General features: G+C 42.9%; 1 protein-coding gene across 2 annotated transcripts in view; it reads left to right on the forward strand.

The window, feature by feature from the left end:
* NBEA (neurobeachin) overlaps window positions 1-17,282 on the forward strand; it is an 867,588-nt gene that overhangs the window by 208,160 nt on the left and 642,146 nt on the right. For both annotated transcript variants that reach the window (XM_084617023.1, XM_084617024.1), the window contains exon 7: window positions 13,242-13,361. In XM_084617023.1, coding sequence (XP_084473149.1) covers window positions 13,242-13,361 — 120 coding nt within the window. The remainder of the gene's footprint in view (window positions 1-13,241; window positions 13,362-17,282) is intronic.

Consider the following 17,282-nt stretch of genomic DNA (forward strand, 5'->3'; position numbering starts at 1 on the left):
ATCCATAACATCTGCTGCACAAACAGGTGAAGCTACATAAAGGCACTTTCACCAGATCTCGACTTCTATGTAAGTAACAAGGTTAAGGTCAGGCTTCCTCCCAGAGTCTAAAAGTGCTTGAGTCTACATTTGTGGCAACAGAGCTACTCCTGTTAGTGCTTTACTGCTTGTATTTCTTGACATCAGATCACCAGTGTATGCATGCTCTTAGGTCAACCTGTTGGTATTTAGAGACCTATCTTTTTTAAACCCTCTCCGCATTTTGAACTGTCTTTTCTCATGGGGCAAGAAAATTGTTCTTTGATGAATGAGAATTAGACTGTGCTTATGCTTGGATTCTTTTGGAACGTTACAATTTGGGCCAGCTGCTGAAGGAGCACTTATATTCTGTGCCCTAATGAGCCTTTTTTGTCACCTAAGTTCTGCCTGAAGTTGATACTGTCCCCCCCACCAATGCATCTATGATCTATAGCAGGGGTTCTCAAACTTCATTGCACTGTGACCCCCTTCTGACAATAAAAATTACTACATGACCCCAGGAGGCGGGACCGAAGCCTGAGCAAACCCAAGCCCCGTGCCTGTAGTCTGGGTCCCAATGTGCAGGGCTGAAACCCTCAGGCTTCGGCCTTGGGTGGTGGGGCTCGGGCTTCAGGCCTGGGCTCCAGCAAGTCTAAGGCAGCCCTGGCGACCCCATTAAAAGGGAGTTGTGACCCACTTTGGGGTCCTGATCCACAATTTGAGAACAATGTGATGTATAGAACAGAGATTACTGGGCATATAAACTGTCAGAACAGTTCCCTATATGCTGTGCAACTACATCATGTGAAGCAGGAGCAGCATAGCAGATAGAGCACCCAGAGGAAGTCAGAAAGCTTCTTCATTGCTTCTCTGCCCTTACAATTGAGACCCAAGACTATGTGGTTTTGAATCACACAAGTCTCTTAATGCACTCTTGTAAACTGTGCTCTTTGGTATAAAGAGTATATACAATCTATACTGATTGTAGTGTGGAGTACCAAAGTTTGAAATGGCTGTATGTTTCTCAGTTTCAATATCGCCAATGTATGTTGCTTGCTGTGCCACACCTTGAAACAGGGCCTTGATTTGTGTGACAGTGGGCCATAAGGCTTGAGAGGCCTTCGCTGGGTAGAAAATGACAAGAACTTGAATCTAGAATAGTGGTTTTTCACCCAATGACTGGCTCCAAGTCATCCAGTGACCTTCAGCAAAACCTAGCTAATGGTTTTGTAGTGGCATCTCTCCCCTCCAGTGAAAATCCATTCATTGGTAATCAATCTCTTGTCTTTGTTCAAAAGTGACATTCCTGCACCCCCACTCCCAATGCAAGTCTGTTGGTCTGTTAGCCAATTTCCTGCTGCCGTTCCACCACCACAATAGGGGGATGGACCTGGGAGAAACTTCACAGGGTGATACCTCTCTTTGTTCACCATTGCCTCTAGCCAATCATTGTTTTTGGGTGCAGGTCATATGCCATCTCACACTAAAATAGAAAAGATCTGGCAGGTTGTTTATTCATTCTCCCTATGAGTGTTGCATTCTCTCTCTAATTAGAATTTTGCCCTCTCTAGGTTTAAGTATGCCAAATGTTTGGGCTCCCAATGCTTCCTTTGGGAAATTATTCTACGGAGTAATAGATCTCTCTATTGTCATTCAGCCTAAAATTTTCTTTTCCTTAACTTTAATCCAAGGCTCCTGGTTATACCCTCTCATGATGATTCCTCTTCCTCCGTAGTGTTTCTATCCCTTAAATATTTGTAGATGGTTATCACATCTCTCCTTTTTTAACCTCTCAAACAGAGGGGCCCATTTCTTAAGCCAGATCTTCCCCATGATTCCACCCCACTAACCAGTCCTGTTCCCATACCTGCCTTGCAGCCATTCGAGATTTCCATGAAGACTGAGCCCTGGTCTACACTAGGACTTTAGGTCGAATTTAGCGGCGTTAAATCGATGTAAACCTGCACCCGTCCACACGGTGAAGCCCTTTTTTTCGACTTAAAGGGCTCTTAAAAATTGATTGTCTTACTCCACCCCTGACAAGTGGATTAGCGCTTAAGTCGGCCTTGCCGGGTCGAATTTGGGGTTCTGTGGACACAATTTGACGGTATTGGCCTCCGGGAGCTATCCCAGAGTGCTCCATTGTGACCGCTCTGGACAACACTCTCAACTCAGATGCACTGGCCAGGTAGACAGAAAAAGAACCGCAAACTTTTGAATCTCATTTCCTGTTTGGCCAGCGTGGCAAGCTGCAGGTGACCATGCAGTGCTCATCAGCAGAGGTGACCATGATGGAGTCCCAGAATCGCAAAAGAGCTCCAGCATGGACTGAATGGGAGGTACGGGATCTGATCGCTGTATGGGGAGAGGAATCCATGCTATCAGAACTCCATTCCAGTTTTCGAAATGCCAAAACCTTTGTCAAAATCTTCCAGGGCATGAAGGACAGAGGCCATAACAGGGATCCGAAGCAGTGCCGCATGAAACTTGAGGAGCTGAGGCAAGCCTACCAGAAAACCAGAGAGGTGAACGGCCGCTCCGGGTCAGAGCCCCAAACATGCCGCTTCTATGATGAGGTGCATGCCATTTTAGGGGGTTCAGCCACCACTACCCCAGCCGTGTTGTTTGACTCCTTCAATGGAGATGGAGGCAACACGGAAGCAGGTTTTGGGGACGAAGATGATGATGATGATGATGAGGTTGTAGATAGATAGCTCACAGCAAGCAAGCGGAGAAATCAGTTTTCCCGACAGCCAGGAACTGTTTCTCACCCTGGACCTGGAGCCAGTACCACCCGAACCCACCCAAGACTGCCTCCCGGACCCACTAGGCGGAGAAGGGACCTCTGGTGAGTGTACCTTTTAAAATACTGTACATGGTTTAAAAGCAAGCATGTGAAAGGATTAATTTGCCCTGGCATTCGCGGCTCTCCTGTATGTACTCCCAAAACCTTTGCAAAAGGTTTCTGGGGAGGGCAGCCTTATTGCGTCCTCCATGGTAGGACACTTTACCACTTCAGACCAGTAGCACGTACTCGGGAATCATTGTACAACAAAGCATTGCAGTGTATGTTTGCTGGCATTCAAACAACATCCGTTCTTTATCTCTGTGTTATCCTCAGGAGAGTGAGATATCATTCATGGTCACCTGGTTATAATAGGGTGCTTTTCTTCAGGGGACACTCAGAGGTGCCCGTTCCTGCTGGGCTGTTTGCCTGTAGCTGAACAGAAATGTTCCCCACTGTTAGCCATGGGGAGGGATGAGGGTTGAGGGGGTAGTCACACGGTGGGGGGAGGCAGAATGCGACCTTGTAACGGAAGCACATGTGCTATGTATGTAATGTTAACAGCAAGGTTTACCCTGAAAGAATGTAGCCATTGTTTTATAAAATGTGTTTTAAATACCGCTGTCCCTTTTTTTTCTCCACCAGCTGCATGTGTTTCAATGATCACAGGATCTTCTCCTTCCCAGAGGCTAGTGAAGATTAGAAAGAAAAAAAATACGCACTCGTGATGAAATGTTCTCTGAGCTTATGCTGTCCTCCCACACTGACAGAGCACAGACGAATGCGTGGAGGCAAATAATGTCAGAGTGCAGGAAAGCACAAAATGACCGGGAGGAGAGGTGGCAGGCTGAAGAGAGTAAGTGGCGGGCTGAAGACAGGGCTGAAGCTCAAAAGTGGCGGCAGCATGATGAGAGGAGGCAGGATTCAATGATGAGGCTGCTGGAGGATCAAACCAATATGCTCCAGCATGAGCTGCAGCACAGACCGCCGTTACAGCCCCTGTGTAACCAACCACCCTCCTCCCCAAGTTCCATAGCCTCCTCACCCAGACGCCCAAGAACGTGGTGGGGGGGCCAGCTACTCCACCACAGAGGATTGCCCAAAAAACAGAAGGCTGGCATTCAATAAATTTTTAAAGTTGTAAACTTTTAAAGTGCTGTGTGGCATTTTCCTTCCCTCCTCCACTACCCCCCTGGGCTACCTTGGTAGTCATCCCCCTGTTTGTGTGATGAATGAATAAAGAATGCATGAATGTGAAGCAACAATGACTTTATTGCCTCTGCAAGCGGTGATCGAAGGGAGGAGGGGAGGATGGTTAGCTTACAGGGAAGTAGAGTGAACCAAGGGACGGTGGGTTTCATCAAGGAGAAACAAACAGAACTTTCACACCATAGCCTGGCCAGTCATGAAACTGGTTCTCAAAGCTTCTCTGATGCGTACCGCGCCCTCCTGTGCTTTTCTAACCGCCCTGGTGTCTGGCTGCGCGTAACCAGCAGCCAGGCGATTTGCCTCAACCTCCCACCCCGCCATAAACATCTCCCCCTTACTCTCACAGATACTGTGGAGCGCACAGCAAGCAGTAATAACAGTGGGAATATTGGTTTCACTGAGGTCTAAGCGAATCAGTAAACTGCGCCAGCGCACCTTTAAACATCCAAATGCACATTCTACCACCATTCTGCACTTGCTCAGCCTGTAGTTGAACAGCTCCTGACTACTGTCCAGGCTGCCTGTAATACTTCATGAGCCATGGCATTAAGGGGTAGGCTGGGTCCCCAAGGATAACTATAGGCATTTCAACATCCCCAACAGTTATTTTCTAGTCTGGGAATAAAGTCCCTTCTTGCAGCTTTTGAAACAGACCAGAGTTCCTGAAGATGCGAGCGTCATGTACCTTTCCCGGCCATCCCACGTTGATGCTGGTGAAACGTCCCTTGTGATCCACCAGAGCTTGCAGCACTATTGAAAAGTACCCCTTGCGGTTTATGTACTCGGCGGCTTGGTGCTCCGGTGCCAAGATAGGGATATGGGTTCCGTCTATGGCCCCACCACAGTTAGGGAATCCCATTGCAGCCAACCCATCCACTATGACCTGCACATTTCCCAGGGTCACTACCCTTGATATCAGCAGATCTTTGATTGCGTGGGCTACTTGCATCACAGCAGCCCCCACAGTAGATTTGCCCACTCCAAATTGATTCCCAACTGACCAGTAGCTGTCTGGCGTTGCAAGCTTCCACAGGGCTATTGCCACTCGCTTCTCAACTGTGAGGGCTGCTCTCATCTTGGTATTCATGTGCTTCAGGGCAGGGGAAAGCAAGTCACAAAGTTCCGTGAAAGTGTCCTTATGCATGCGAAAGTTTCGCAGCCACTGGGAATCGTCCCAGACCTGCAACGCTATGCGGTCCCACCAGTCTGTGCTTGTTTCTGGAGCCCAGAATCGGCGTTCCACCGCATGAACCTGCCCCATTAGCACCATGATGCATGCACTGGCAGGGCCTATGCTTTCAGAGAAATCTGTGTCCATGTCCTGATCACTCACATGACCGTGCTGATGTCGCTTCCTTGCCCAGTATCGCTCTGCCAGGTTCTGGTGCTGCATATACTGCTGGATAATGCGTGTGGTGTTTAATGTGCTCCTAATTGCCAAAGTGAGCTGAGCGGCCTCCATGCTTGCCTTGGTATGGCGTCCGCACAGAAAAAAGGCGCGGAACGATTGTCTGCCGTCCCTCTGAGGGGGGGAAGGGCGACTGATGACATGGCTTACAGGGTTGGCTTACAGGGAATTAAAATCAACAAAGCGGAGTGGCTTTACATCAAGGATTATTTCAGACAGGACTTCACGGAGGGTTCCAATGAGAAATGGTGCACCTAAGTAATTGTTCTTATTGGAACAGGCTAGATTTACCCCGCTGCACCTTCTCTGTGAGTGACTGCAGTGTGACCTAGAGGAATGAGTCCCCTAGACGGGGCGGGGGATGGGCGGGGAGGGGGAGCAAATGAGTACAAAACAAATCTGGTCTATTTATTGTTTTGAGCCACTCCATCTCTTTTCTGCATCTTTGGCTGGCAGCAGATGGTGCAGAAGGACTGCAAGCCATCCACATCTCATGGCTGCTCGGCAGAAGATGGTACAATAGGACTGCTAGTCATCCTCATCTTTTGCCTGCCCGGCAGAAGATGGTACCATAGGACTGCTAGCAATCCGTATTGTCTGCCTGCTCACCATAAGATGGTTCAGTAGGACTGACTGCAGGACTAAAGAGAATGACCTGGTCAAGTCACTTCTAATGTAGTCCCTGCACCCATGTCTGCCCAGGCGCTCCTGGCCGACGTGGCCAGGAGCACCTCGGACATGACGATGAAGGCTACCAGTCCTATTGTACCATCTGCTGCCACAAGGCAATGGGTTGCTGCTGCTGTGTAGCAATGCAGTACCACGTCTGCCAGCACCCAGGAGACATACGGTGACGGTTACCTGAGCGGGCTGCATGCTTGCCATGGTATGGCGTCTGCACAGGTAACTCAAGAAAAAAGGCATGAAACAATTGTCTGCTGCTGCTTTCACGGACGGAGGGAGTGAGGGAACGGGGGCTTGACGATATGTACCCAGAACCACCCGCGACAATGTTTTAGTCCCATCAGGCATTGGGATCTCAATCCAGAATTCCAATGGGCAGCGGAGACTGCAGGAACTGTGGGATAGCTACCCACAGTGCAACACTCCGGAAGTCGACGCTTGCCTCGGTACTGTGGAAGCACTCCGCTGAGTTAATGCACTTAATACGCTTAGAGCATTTTCTGCGGGGACACACACACTCGAATATATAAAAATGATTTCTAAAAAAACGACTTCTGTAAATTTGACGTAATTTCGTAGTGTAGACATACCCTCAGCTGCTGCATCTGGAGCCTGAACTGTGCTTTGTTCAGAGTTACGAACATTTCAGTGTTACAAATAACCTCCGTTCCCTAGGTGTCCATAACTCACACTGTATATGCAGTGTGGCTTAATTAGTTTAGCTCTCGGAACCCTTACTACTGCTTTTCTTGAGGTTTAAGATTAACTGTGTAATACTATTTGTATTAAATATAACTCTTTATGCTAAAGTTCTTGTTTCTTTGAAAGAAAAAATGTCCATGCTCAATAATAACATTTAAATTGTCCCTACTGGAGTTTGTTTACATACATACTTTTCTTAGACAAAGAAGGCAAGCAGTGCTGCTGTTGTATGACTGGGAGATGTTTTTCTGCAAATTGTGGTATTTCTTTGTGAGCCCATAGGCTTATTGTGATGGCTGTATCTTCACAACAGAAAAAGTTAGAACATATATTTTAAATGAAAGCTTTGTTTTGAAGCTATAATAGAATGCAATAAAATTTTCTGGGACACTAGAGGAATTGCAGGATTTACTGGTTTTGATTTTTTTTTATTATTATGCGTTGGTAATTTTATCCTGTTCCTGATTTTAAGGTAGCATGGTCAAAACATTTTGCACTCTGTTTCAGACATTTTCAATTTCCCTCAGGCAGATTGTTCTATCAGTATCCCTCATCCCTGCAGAACTCAGCTCAGGTAGAGTAGGAGTCTCTGAGTATGTCTACAAAGCTATGTTGAAACAAAAATTGGTGTGAAGTCACAGAGGGGCAAGGTTCTAATTAGTCTGCTAAATATTAACAGATATCCACTGATGCGTGCTTAGTTTTCACTTGCCCATAACTTATTTAAAATCTTTCTCTCTCTTGCAAGCAAATAAATTGCACTAATCCTCATTGAGGACTGATTTTTGCTATCAAGAGGGGAAAAAACCCCAACAAAATCAGCATGCGGTTAGAGTTTTGTTTGGAGTGTTTTTTCTTTCCTTGTCCAAATGAATTTCCACTGAACACATTTTACTTAAACTTTTTGTTAATTAGAAAAACAACAACAAAAAACACCAAGCACCTTTGAGCAGAGCAAGAGAGAGGAAGGAAAACTTGTTTGCAATTTTTTTTATAAATTCACGTGATTTTAATACATACTGTTGCACAGTCTTTTCCATAGCAGGAGTTATCACCATTCACTCTAGAATCCACAATGGCTGCTCTGTAGTACTTGATCTATTTAATTTATTGTATGTCCACATTTACTGCTCCAGTGGAATATGAGCGCTTCCAACAGATGTAGGAGGAAAAGCAGTTAAATGTGGCCCATAAATAGGATTACTAAAATTCCATCAATTTTAGGATTATATATCAAACACTTAAATTGGCAAGTGTAAGCAGGGCATTCAGCATGTAATTGATTTTAAACTTAATATTTCTTCATTTCCAAATAATCCTTTTTCATTCAAAAGAATTCAGTTGTGACATACAAACTATATGTTCAAGAATCAGGACACCTACCACTTAAATGCAGCCACTTATGAGAGGGGAAAGAATTTAACAGTGCATAGCAACATTACAGTTTAAAACAGAAAGTGAATGATAATTTTATATTAAAAAGAAAGAAAGACTTTCTAGTTTAAACAGTAGGGGGGAATGAAGCTATGCAGAAGGTTATTACCCAAGTTGAAAATTGGCCAAAATTGGATGTGTAGCATTTATTACCCCCTCTCTTATATACAGTGTGATTGGGTGTTTAATGGTCACAATTGATCAGGCTTGCACATTTATATTTTATTGAAAAGACTGCACCACTTAGCTCATTAAGATAAATGTGAAATTATCCAAACTTGTCTATGCAGCCTGAGGGGAGCAAACTTGTTTCATGTTTAATTATTTATTTATTTTTAACTTCAAGAAGAAAAAAGCCTAAAGAACAATCTGGGAACTGCTGCCTGTGAAATTTTGGACTGAATCCATGAGTGCTAGCTTATGGCGCATGAGAAGCCCAGGACTGAATTTTTTCATACCTAGAAGCATAAAGAAAAAAACTTAGACAAAACTTTCACCACTCAGTCAAGACTTTAAGATATAGGTAAATTAGACACTTGTTAGGCACATTCAAATTAGACAACTTTCGCAAGTCCTCCTTGAAACACATTCAGAAACTTATGACAAATCAAAATGATCTTATTTGTTTTTGTATGACCAGAAATTGACTGTTAACACATCTTGCAAACACTAATCATCGTTAACTACAGTTTGTAGTTACGTGGTCATGGAGGTAGAAGTGAGACTTTTAATGAAGAGTAACCCTTCCAGTCAGTTAAGCATTGTTTTATAGTTTGAGAGAGAATTCTATCTAAATTTACTGTTTGGGAAGGGAAGCTTTAACTACAACAAAGGAACTAGGGATGTGGGGAGACAGGTCACGTTTTGCCCATGAAGCTTCCGCCCTCCTTCCCCATTGTCTTAGAAAAAGTAGTGCTTAATAAAAGGAACTTGTTGAGTTCAAACAGATATAAAGGGGGAGGCTGCATGGGAAACAATTTTTCCTCAGTGTATTTTTTTAATGTGGTCAATATTATCAGCTAGCTTCTGGAATTTTAAAATTAACTGTTAATGTCCTTAAAAATACTATACTCAAATCATTTACTTTATAATATGTGTACTATTTTGTATTTTGTCTTCATGGTCTGGCACTTGGATGCCTTATAAGCATCCTATAAATGGATTAAATTAATAATACTGTTTCTGGATTGTAGACATTTACTGTAGTTATTGATCTGTGGCCAAGTCTGAAAAATACCCTAATATAAATTGTCATAAAGAAATTTGGCAGAGGCTTAGAGATGCAATTAGACCAAACACATTGGAATTACTTATGTAGGATATTAAAAGATTGTCTTCAGAGTTGAGACACTGACTCATTCAGCAGAAAATCATCCAGTGGGTATTATGTAAATCAAAAGGTTAGCAGCTGGTGTGATGATCCACTGAAAACCATGAAATTAGGTCAACCTAGAAAAACCCATATTGCATGGGTACATAATGTAATTGTTCCAAAGTATGCCCAGTAATACAATTTTCTTTATTAACTTTATCCTAATATTTTCAGCTTTATCATTCTAGGCCACCTTTTAAGGCTGGAACTGAAAAAAAAAAACCTGAACATGTTTCTCCATATTGATCAAGTATCAGAAAATAGTTTTTCAAGACTTTTACTAGAAAGGAAGTAAACTTTGAGTTGGCTGGAATTAGAAAAAAATCCTGCATTTCTGCATCAGTAGAGAGAATCTTGGATGGGCATATCATCCAGAATGGGAAAGAAGGGAACATTTAAGGAACCTTACAGTTCAAGGCTTGTCTTCATTACAGTGCTAGCCTGAGGTATAACACAAGTGTTGCTTCTAACCTGATTCCTGTCCACACACCAAAACCTCTGGTTAAGGTGGTGCTTTAACCTGGAGCTAGCTGGCCTGTCAGAAGGTGTTGGTTGAAGTTCAAGCGCTATTGATGCTGCTCAGGCTAGTTACGTAGTCGGGATACAACTACATTGTGCTGCTAATCCGATAGTGTGCAGCTCGAGTGTTTTGCAGTGTGGCCATTCTCACTTGAACTAAGCTAATTCAAGAGGAGTTAGCTCAAGTGTAGATAACTCGAGTTAACTCTTCAATGAAGATATGCTGTTAGATACAAGAGAACCTCAAATATATGAACACCAGAGTTCCGGACTTACTAGTCAACTGGACACCCTCTGAACCGGAAGTAATTGGGCAGCAGCAGAGATGCACGCATGCATGCACCCACATGCACACAAATACTTTACTACCTTGGAAATGTAGCCCTGGGGCTCAGGGCTTCAGCCGGGGGGGAAGGGAGGGTTAGGACTGCAGCCTCAAGGTGAAGGGGGGGTGTCAGGGCTTCTGACCCTTTGGAGCACCAGGGCTCAGGGCTTTAGATCTGGAGGAGGTGCTGGGGTTCGGGGCTTTAGCCCTGTGGCTCTGTTTCCAGCTTCTCAGCCCCGTGGGGGGCGCAGGGGCTCAGGGCTTTAGCTATGACGGGAGTACTGGTTTCAGCCGCAGCGCTCCCTTCGCCACCCCGTAGCTAGTGCCCCACACCCCCCCAGATCAAAAGCCTTGAGCTCTAGTGCTCCCGAGGGTCAGAAGCTCTGACTCCCAGTCCTCTCTCCCCAATGGCTGAAGTCCGTAATGTCTTTTTGGAGTTACAGATAACCTCCATTCCCGAGGTGTCTAACTCTGAGGTTCTACTATTACCAATAATAGTTGTTCTGCCCTTGACAAGTTTTTGTTCATTCTGAAGCCTTTTGCTAACCAGGCTAAACCTCATGGGATACATATCTTCTTTTTAGGGCCGTACCAAATTCACGGTCATGAAAAACATGTCTCAGACTGTAAAATCAGACCTCCCCTGTGAAATCTAGCTATTGGAGGGGTGGGGAAAGGGCATGTCTGAGCCAGGAGCTCCTACGGTTCACCGGGCTCCAGCTGCTATCCACCAGGCTGGGGAGGGAAGGGACTTCCTCTTCTCCTGTACAGCTGCTCTTGGGGGGAAGATCAGACCCACCTTCAGGTACCTCCCCCAGCTGCAGGAAGCTCTGTGACTGCTACCAGCTCTGAAAGCTCCCAGTGGCATGGGGGAGATCGGACCCACCTTCATCCCTGGGAATCTCCCCCAGTTTCAGGAAGCTCTGCAACTCTGAAGGCAGCACAGAAGGGTGGTAATTCTGCAACCGCCCTACATTAGCTTTGTGACCCTCCTGATCCCCTTTTGGGTTGGCACTCCCACAGTTAAAACACTGACATTTCAGATGTAAACATCTGAAAACATAAAATTGACCAATTTTAAAACACTCTGGCCATGAAATTGATTAAAATGGATTACAAATTTGGTAGGGCCCCATTTATATTCATAAAAAGAAAAGGCGTACTTGTGGCACCTTAGAGACTAACAAATTTATTTGAGCATAAGCTTTGCTACAGCTCACTGTAGCTCACAAAAGCTTATGCTCAAATTTGTTAGTCTCTAAGGTGCCACAAGTACTCCTTTTCTTTTTGCGAATACAGACTAACACAGCTGTTACTCTGAAACTTATTTTCATGTGGAAAGGGACACAGTGCTTAAACGTTCCTGTAGCATACCATTTTACTCATAAAAGTAAAGGAGGAGGATTATCACTGAACAAGAGCTATCAGAGAAGACAAGTTATCTTGATAGTTAACACCCGTAAGCTCAATCAATGGCACTTATAGAAATACGAAATATTGTTCTAAGTAAGATGGGATCACTTAATACAGTAGTGGAACATTTGTCCCTGAAACACCAGAATCTTGGCACTAATACAGTGTATAAAGTTAGCTGATGAAGGGTACAAAACCACTCCCTTCCCAGCTAGTGCTGAACCATTTGTAGGTGAAGTTTAAAGTCAACATTTGCAAAATAAGCAGTAATTTACAAAAAACAACTACTACTACTTCAGTATGGATTGACCTTTGGTATCAGAACTGCTTGATCTCTCTTCTAGTCAATGCTTACTCATTTAGTGAATACATTTTTAATTCAGGTCAATCTGGAAAAGAGATGCAATACTTCCCAAAACATGGAGTGTTACTTTCAAGTGAGGCCAACTCTAACCAATTGACTGTTATCTGTGTCTGCATTGTTAAAACAAATAAGCAAACAAAAAGTTTACTAGGAGATGACTTACAAACTGAAGAGCTGAAGTTTAAATTCTATTCCAGATGTCTGGTTTTATTTTTATTCTGAAGGACCAATTTAGAGGATTTTTAAATGTGTATACTAAAACTTGTTTACCATGGACTCTCAGGTATGAGTTGCTGAGTAACCTGTTTCAGAGACTTCTGTAGTTGCTACTCCTTTAGGTTGACAGATATCAAAAAATAATTGTCAATGGATAATTATCATTGAATGGTGGGCTGTTTCCAGTAATATTCCATCGAGATTGGTTCTAGTCCCAGTGCTATTCAATATTTTCTTCAGTGATCTGGAAGATAAATCACTGCTGATAAAAATTAGTGGACGACTACACACATATTGGCCACGTGGTTAGTAATTCTGAGAACAAGGTAGTCACACAGAGTAATCGGGATGTCCGGCCAGGTGGGGCCAATTCAAACAATATGTTTTAATACAGTATTCAACATGATATACTTTATTATTAAATGGTCTTTAGACATGCAGATCTTATAAAATAAAAGGATATTATAGCTAAGCTTAACACTTAATTTTCTTTATCTGAACCTCCTTGTTCATGTTTTGTGTGCAGAACAAAAGTTAAATTGTACTTTCAAAAAACACATTTCTTCTACAGTGATTATATGTGCAATTTTTGGACTTGATTCTGCAAAGATATCCAAGTGGGCAGGCACTTAGGCCCATGTGGAGTCTTACTGATTTAAAATGACTCTTTGGAGATGCAAGGATTCCTACTCCTACATTACTTTACAAGATTGGAGTCAAACGTGATATGCTGATTGTTAGCATTCAATAATAATGCTGTATAACATTAATATATTTTCAAATTATTTTTAGTGGTACATGATCAGCATTGTGCACATCTACAATCGTTGGAGAAACAGTGAAATTCGGTGTTACGTTAATGGTCAACTGGTATCCTATGGTGATATGGCTTGGCATGTTAACACGAACGATGTAAGAGATTTTTCTTTCCTTCTTTTTAGTGACTGTTTTCTATCCTCTTAAGTGCATGCATAGAACCATAATTCACTTGTACATTCCTATTTGGTTAAAAAAATAGGATTGTATAAATATCAGGCATGTTTATTTCCTTAAAATGTTTTTTTTAATTTAAAAAAAATCAAGAATTGGATTATACTCGAGTTATTTCTTTTTTAGTTATATATTTTAAGAGAACATCATCTCTCTAGGGTTAATTTATTTCTTATCTTTATTACCATATAATATCTTATGTTGAGTCTATTTTGAGGAGATATTAATGTGAAATTCAGACTAAGTATTTTCAGATTATAGAAAATATTTTATTGTATGATAATATATACAGACCCTGGATAACACAATCGATTGGTAATTATCTGTTTTTTACCTGTGGGACATTAATTTTATAATATAGGTTTTTTTTCTGAAATAGCTAAAATTCAATCTAAACATTATATCTGAGTAACAAAAAAAATGTTGAGTCTCATTCAGCCAAGTTACCACACATATGTCTCATAATAAAAATTAGTTTACCTTTGTTGTATATCTGGAGTTCTTGTACTGTGTTCAGTCCAGATTGAAATGTTTTAAATCAATTTTAAAGATTAAATATCCCCACTTGAGAGGTGGAAAACAGAGGCAAAGAGAAATTAAATTACATGCCTTTAGTCACATTATGATGTGTGTGGCAGGTCCAGGAACTCAGGTCTCTGTAGTCTGAATTCTGTTTCTTAATAACAAGATTGTCTTTCATGACTCATATTAGATGGCATGATGTTAATTAAGTGCCCATTGTGGCATCACAGTTAAGCATGTTGAGCTTTTTATGTTAAAGCAGGGATTCAACCTTTTTATTGTGCATTTAAAATGCAACATATTCGCCACAAAATTACAGCACTACTTTTTGTTTCTTGAATGAAATAAATGAGAATCTATAAATAAATCTGTTAATTGTTTTGAGTTGAGATCAATTTTAAAACATGTCCTTTAAATAGTATAGCAACATGTTTCATCCCCATCTCAATGGGAGTTGTGGTTGATTGGACTGCAGCAATGAGACAGCATCTGGAAGTGAAGTGGAATTGAGAGTGCATGCTTGGTGAAGCAGCAACCAGGCCTCTTCTCTTCCTGATGTCCTCCACCTCCTATTGGCTGGGTTGTTTGGCTCTCATACTCCCCTTCACCTCATCCTGATCTATTTAAACTCATCATGGGGTTTTCAAAGGCCTCTTGCAGTTTTCAGCAGTCCCTTCCTCATTCCCCTTAGTTGTAGGACAAGAGCTGTGTTCTTTAAGAAGCTGCAGTCTGACTCACTGCCTGTTTGGTCCACTGGGCCAAACTGACCTAGTTCTGCTGATATTTTTTGCCTTCCTCACAAAGTCATGGAGGCCCGGTTGGGTTGAAAGGAAATAGGATTGATAGTTTATGATTAGGAAAGGTAAGACTGTGTAGCTCATTGCAATTTGTGGCTGGTGTTCTGTATGGACAAAAACTAAAAGGGTCAGCTACCAAGGGTAAATGAAAGCTGGAATTTTGTAGGTGGACAGTGTTCCTTTAGGAAAAGGGGGTACCTGAAATATTTGTGATCTGCAGTTCCCGCCTTGATACTCTCTTCCCCCTCCTCCCACTTCTCATGGAAGGTCTATTCCAAGTTCTTGATTTGTGTTGGGATCTGGTAACCCCACTCTGAACCCAGTTAAATGCCAGGTATGTGAGAGTGGGGATGGGCATATAGTGACCCCTCCCCTGTGGTGTTAAATTAATAAAGTTTGAGGCCTGCCATTTAAATCCATCCCTGTGCTTGTCATTTATTTGCCTGTTTAGCCTGATTGATTGTAGTGGAGACATAACCTATTTGGCAATCAAAGGATGATATTCCCCTGTTTGTGTACACATGCTTGCGCTTGCTTGATGAGCTTGAATGAGTATAAATAGAAGTGTAGCCTCAGTAGCACAGGTAGTAACAGTGGAGTCATGGCTGAGCTCTGCCGAGTACAAACCCACCTGAAACCAGTGGTTATGTGTTCGTCATGGCTCAGCCATGCCTCCTTTGCTGCTCCCGGTGCTACCTCAGCTATGAAGTGAGCTGTAGCTCACGAAAGCTTATGCTCAAATAAATTGGTTAGTCTCTAAGGTGCCACCAAGTACTCCTTTTCTTTTTGCTGTTTATACTGACTCCAGCTCTCATCAAGCAAGTGCAGGTATGCGTACAAAAACTGGGGAATCATGCTCCTAGCTCATAGAGTAGATGTAGCCTTTGTTAATTCATTGAAATCTTGTGAATCGGCTACATTTGAAGACATTATTAAGATCACTAGTAATTGTTTACTGCTGTTCTTCATAATTGAAGGAATTTGCTTCAGCAGAGACTGAGGAATAATATTCTACTACAGATGATTCCGTGAAGAATTGCCCTCTTTCAAATTTAAGACCATCTCATATTGTTCTCAGTGGGACTGAGAGAAGGCTGCCCTTAGCAAAGATGGATCTTGCTTCCATACATGTCTTCTCACAGAGCTCCTCTTCACCTCCTGACATCATAAGGTACTAGCTTCTCTGACAGGGAGTTTGCTTTCCTTGGGAACTATTGAAGGCAGTGGCCATTTTGATAGAGGACAATTATTTTAAGTTTCTCTTAAGGTTTTGTGCCTCAGTATCTGCTGATAACCTTTCAACTATGAAAACTAATGGCAAAAATGACCATTAATCCTCAGTATTTCTTTTAAAAAATATTAATTGCACCAGATCTACACAACAGGTAGGGCAGGAAAAACTTTTGTGGGGCAGTATGTAGCATAATGTGGAGCTCAGGATTGTACTTTGTACCGCCCCAGATTCTGTGTGCGAGAGAGTGACTGCCCCTTCCCTGTGCAGCCTGCCCTCCAGCCTGGTCTCCTTTCTGCTCACAATGCAACAGTTTCAATGTCGCCTCTTCAACTTCTTTCCCCTATGCCACCACTTCCCCTTTCCCGCACCCCTCGGTCTGGCACAGTGGCTCCTTTCATACCCCACCACCTGGCCCGCTTGCTCCTCCAGGGATGCCAGAGCCTTGTTCATGCTCTGGCATAAGTGACGTCTGACAATGCAGGAAGGATTCAGATATAAATACCTTAAACTATCTTCATCCCCAGCAGATTTTGAGAAGGGTTTTGAACTTTGAGAAATCCACCTTTCCAACTCTTCTTTGCTATCTTTTTTTCCTGCAAAGATCCTTCTCATCACCCACTTTGAGACAACATGCTTCTTAATCAGCACGGGAGCAATGGTAGAAGCTTCCTAGCAGCATAAAATAATCCTCTTTCTAAATGGCAGGCAGTACGTGCCACCTTAAATCTGTGGTTCTGAACATTTTTCTTTGAGGCCCCTGCAACATGCTATAGAAACTCCACAGCCCAGCTGTGCCACAACAACTGTTTTTCTGCATATAAAACCCAGGGCATAGCGTTAAGGGGTAGCAAGCTTTAGCCCATGGTGGTTGGGCTTGGGGTCCCAGGCTCTGTGTGGTGGGGCTGTCCACACAGCAGTCCTGTGTGGTGGGGCTTTGGCTTTCTGCCCTGGACCGCAGCAAATCTAACGCTGATCGTTCTTGGAGGACCCCCTGAAAGCTGTTCATGGCCCCGCAGGGGGCCTCAGACCCCTGGTTGAAAACCACTGCGTTAAATAATAAGGTATCACTTTACATATATAATTGTTCATGGATGAAAAGATACATAGAACATAAGATTTCTAGAATATATTTCCCAGTGGAGCTAATTTTTTTTAATTATATGCAAAGATTTTCTTGCTCAAGATGTTCAATTCTATATAGCTCTTCTTGGCAAATGTATTAACCGTTCTCTTACTTCATCTGCATAGATTTCAGGACATGTTACTGATTGAATGGTACAGAATCCAAAC

Source organism: Lepidochelys olivacea, assembly GCF_965140295.1.
Source record: "Lepidochelys olivacea isolate rLepOli2 genome assembly, chromosome: 1".
NCBI classification, from domain to species: Eukaryota; Metazoa; Chordata; order Testudines; family Cheloniidae; genus Lepidochelys; species Lepidochelys olivacea.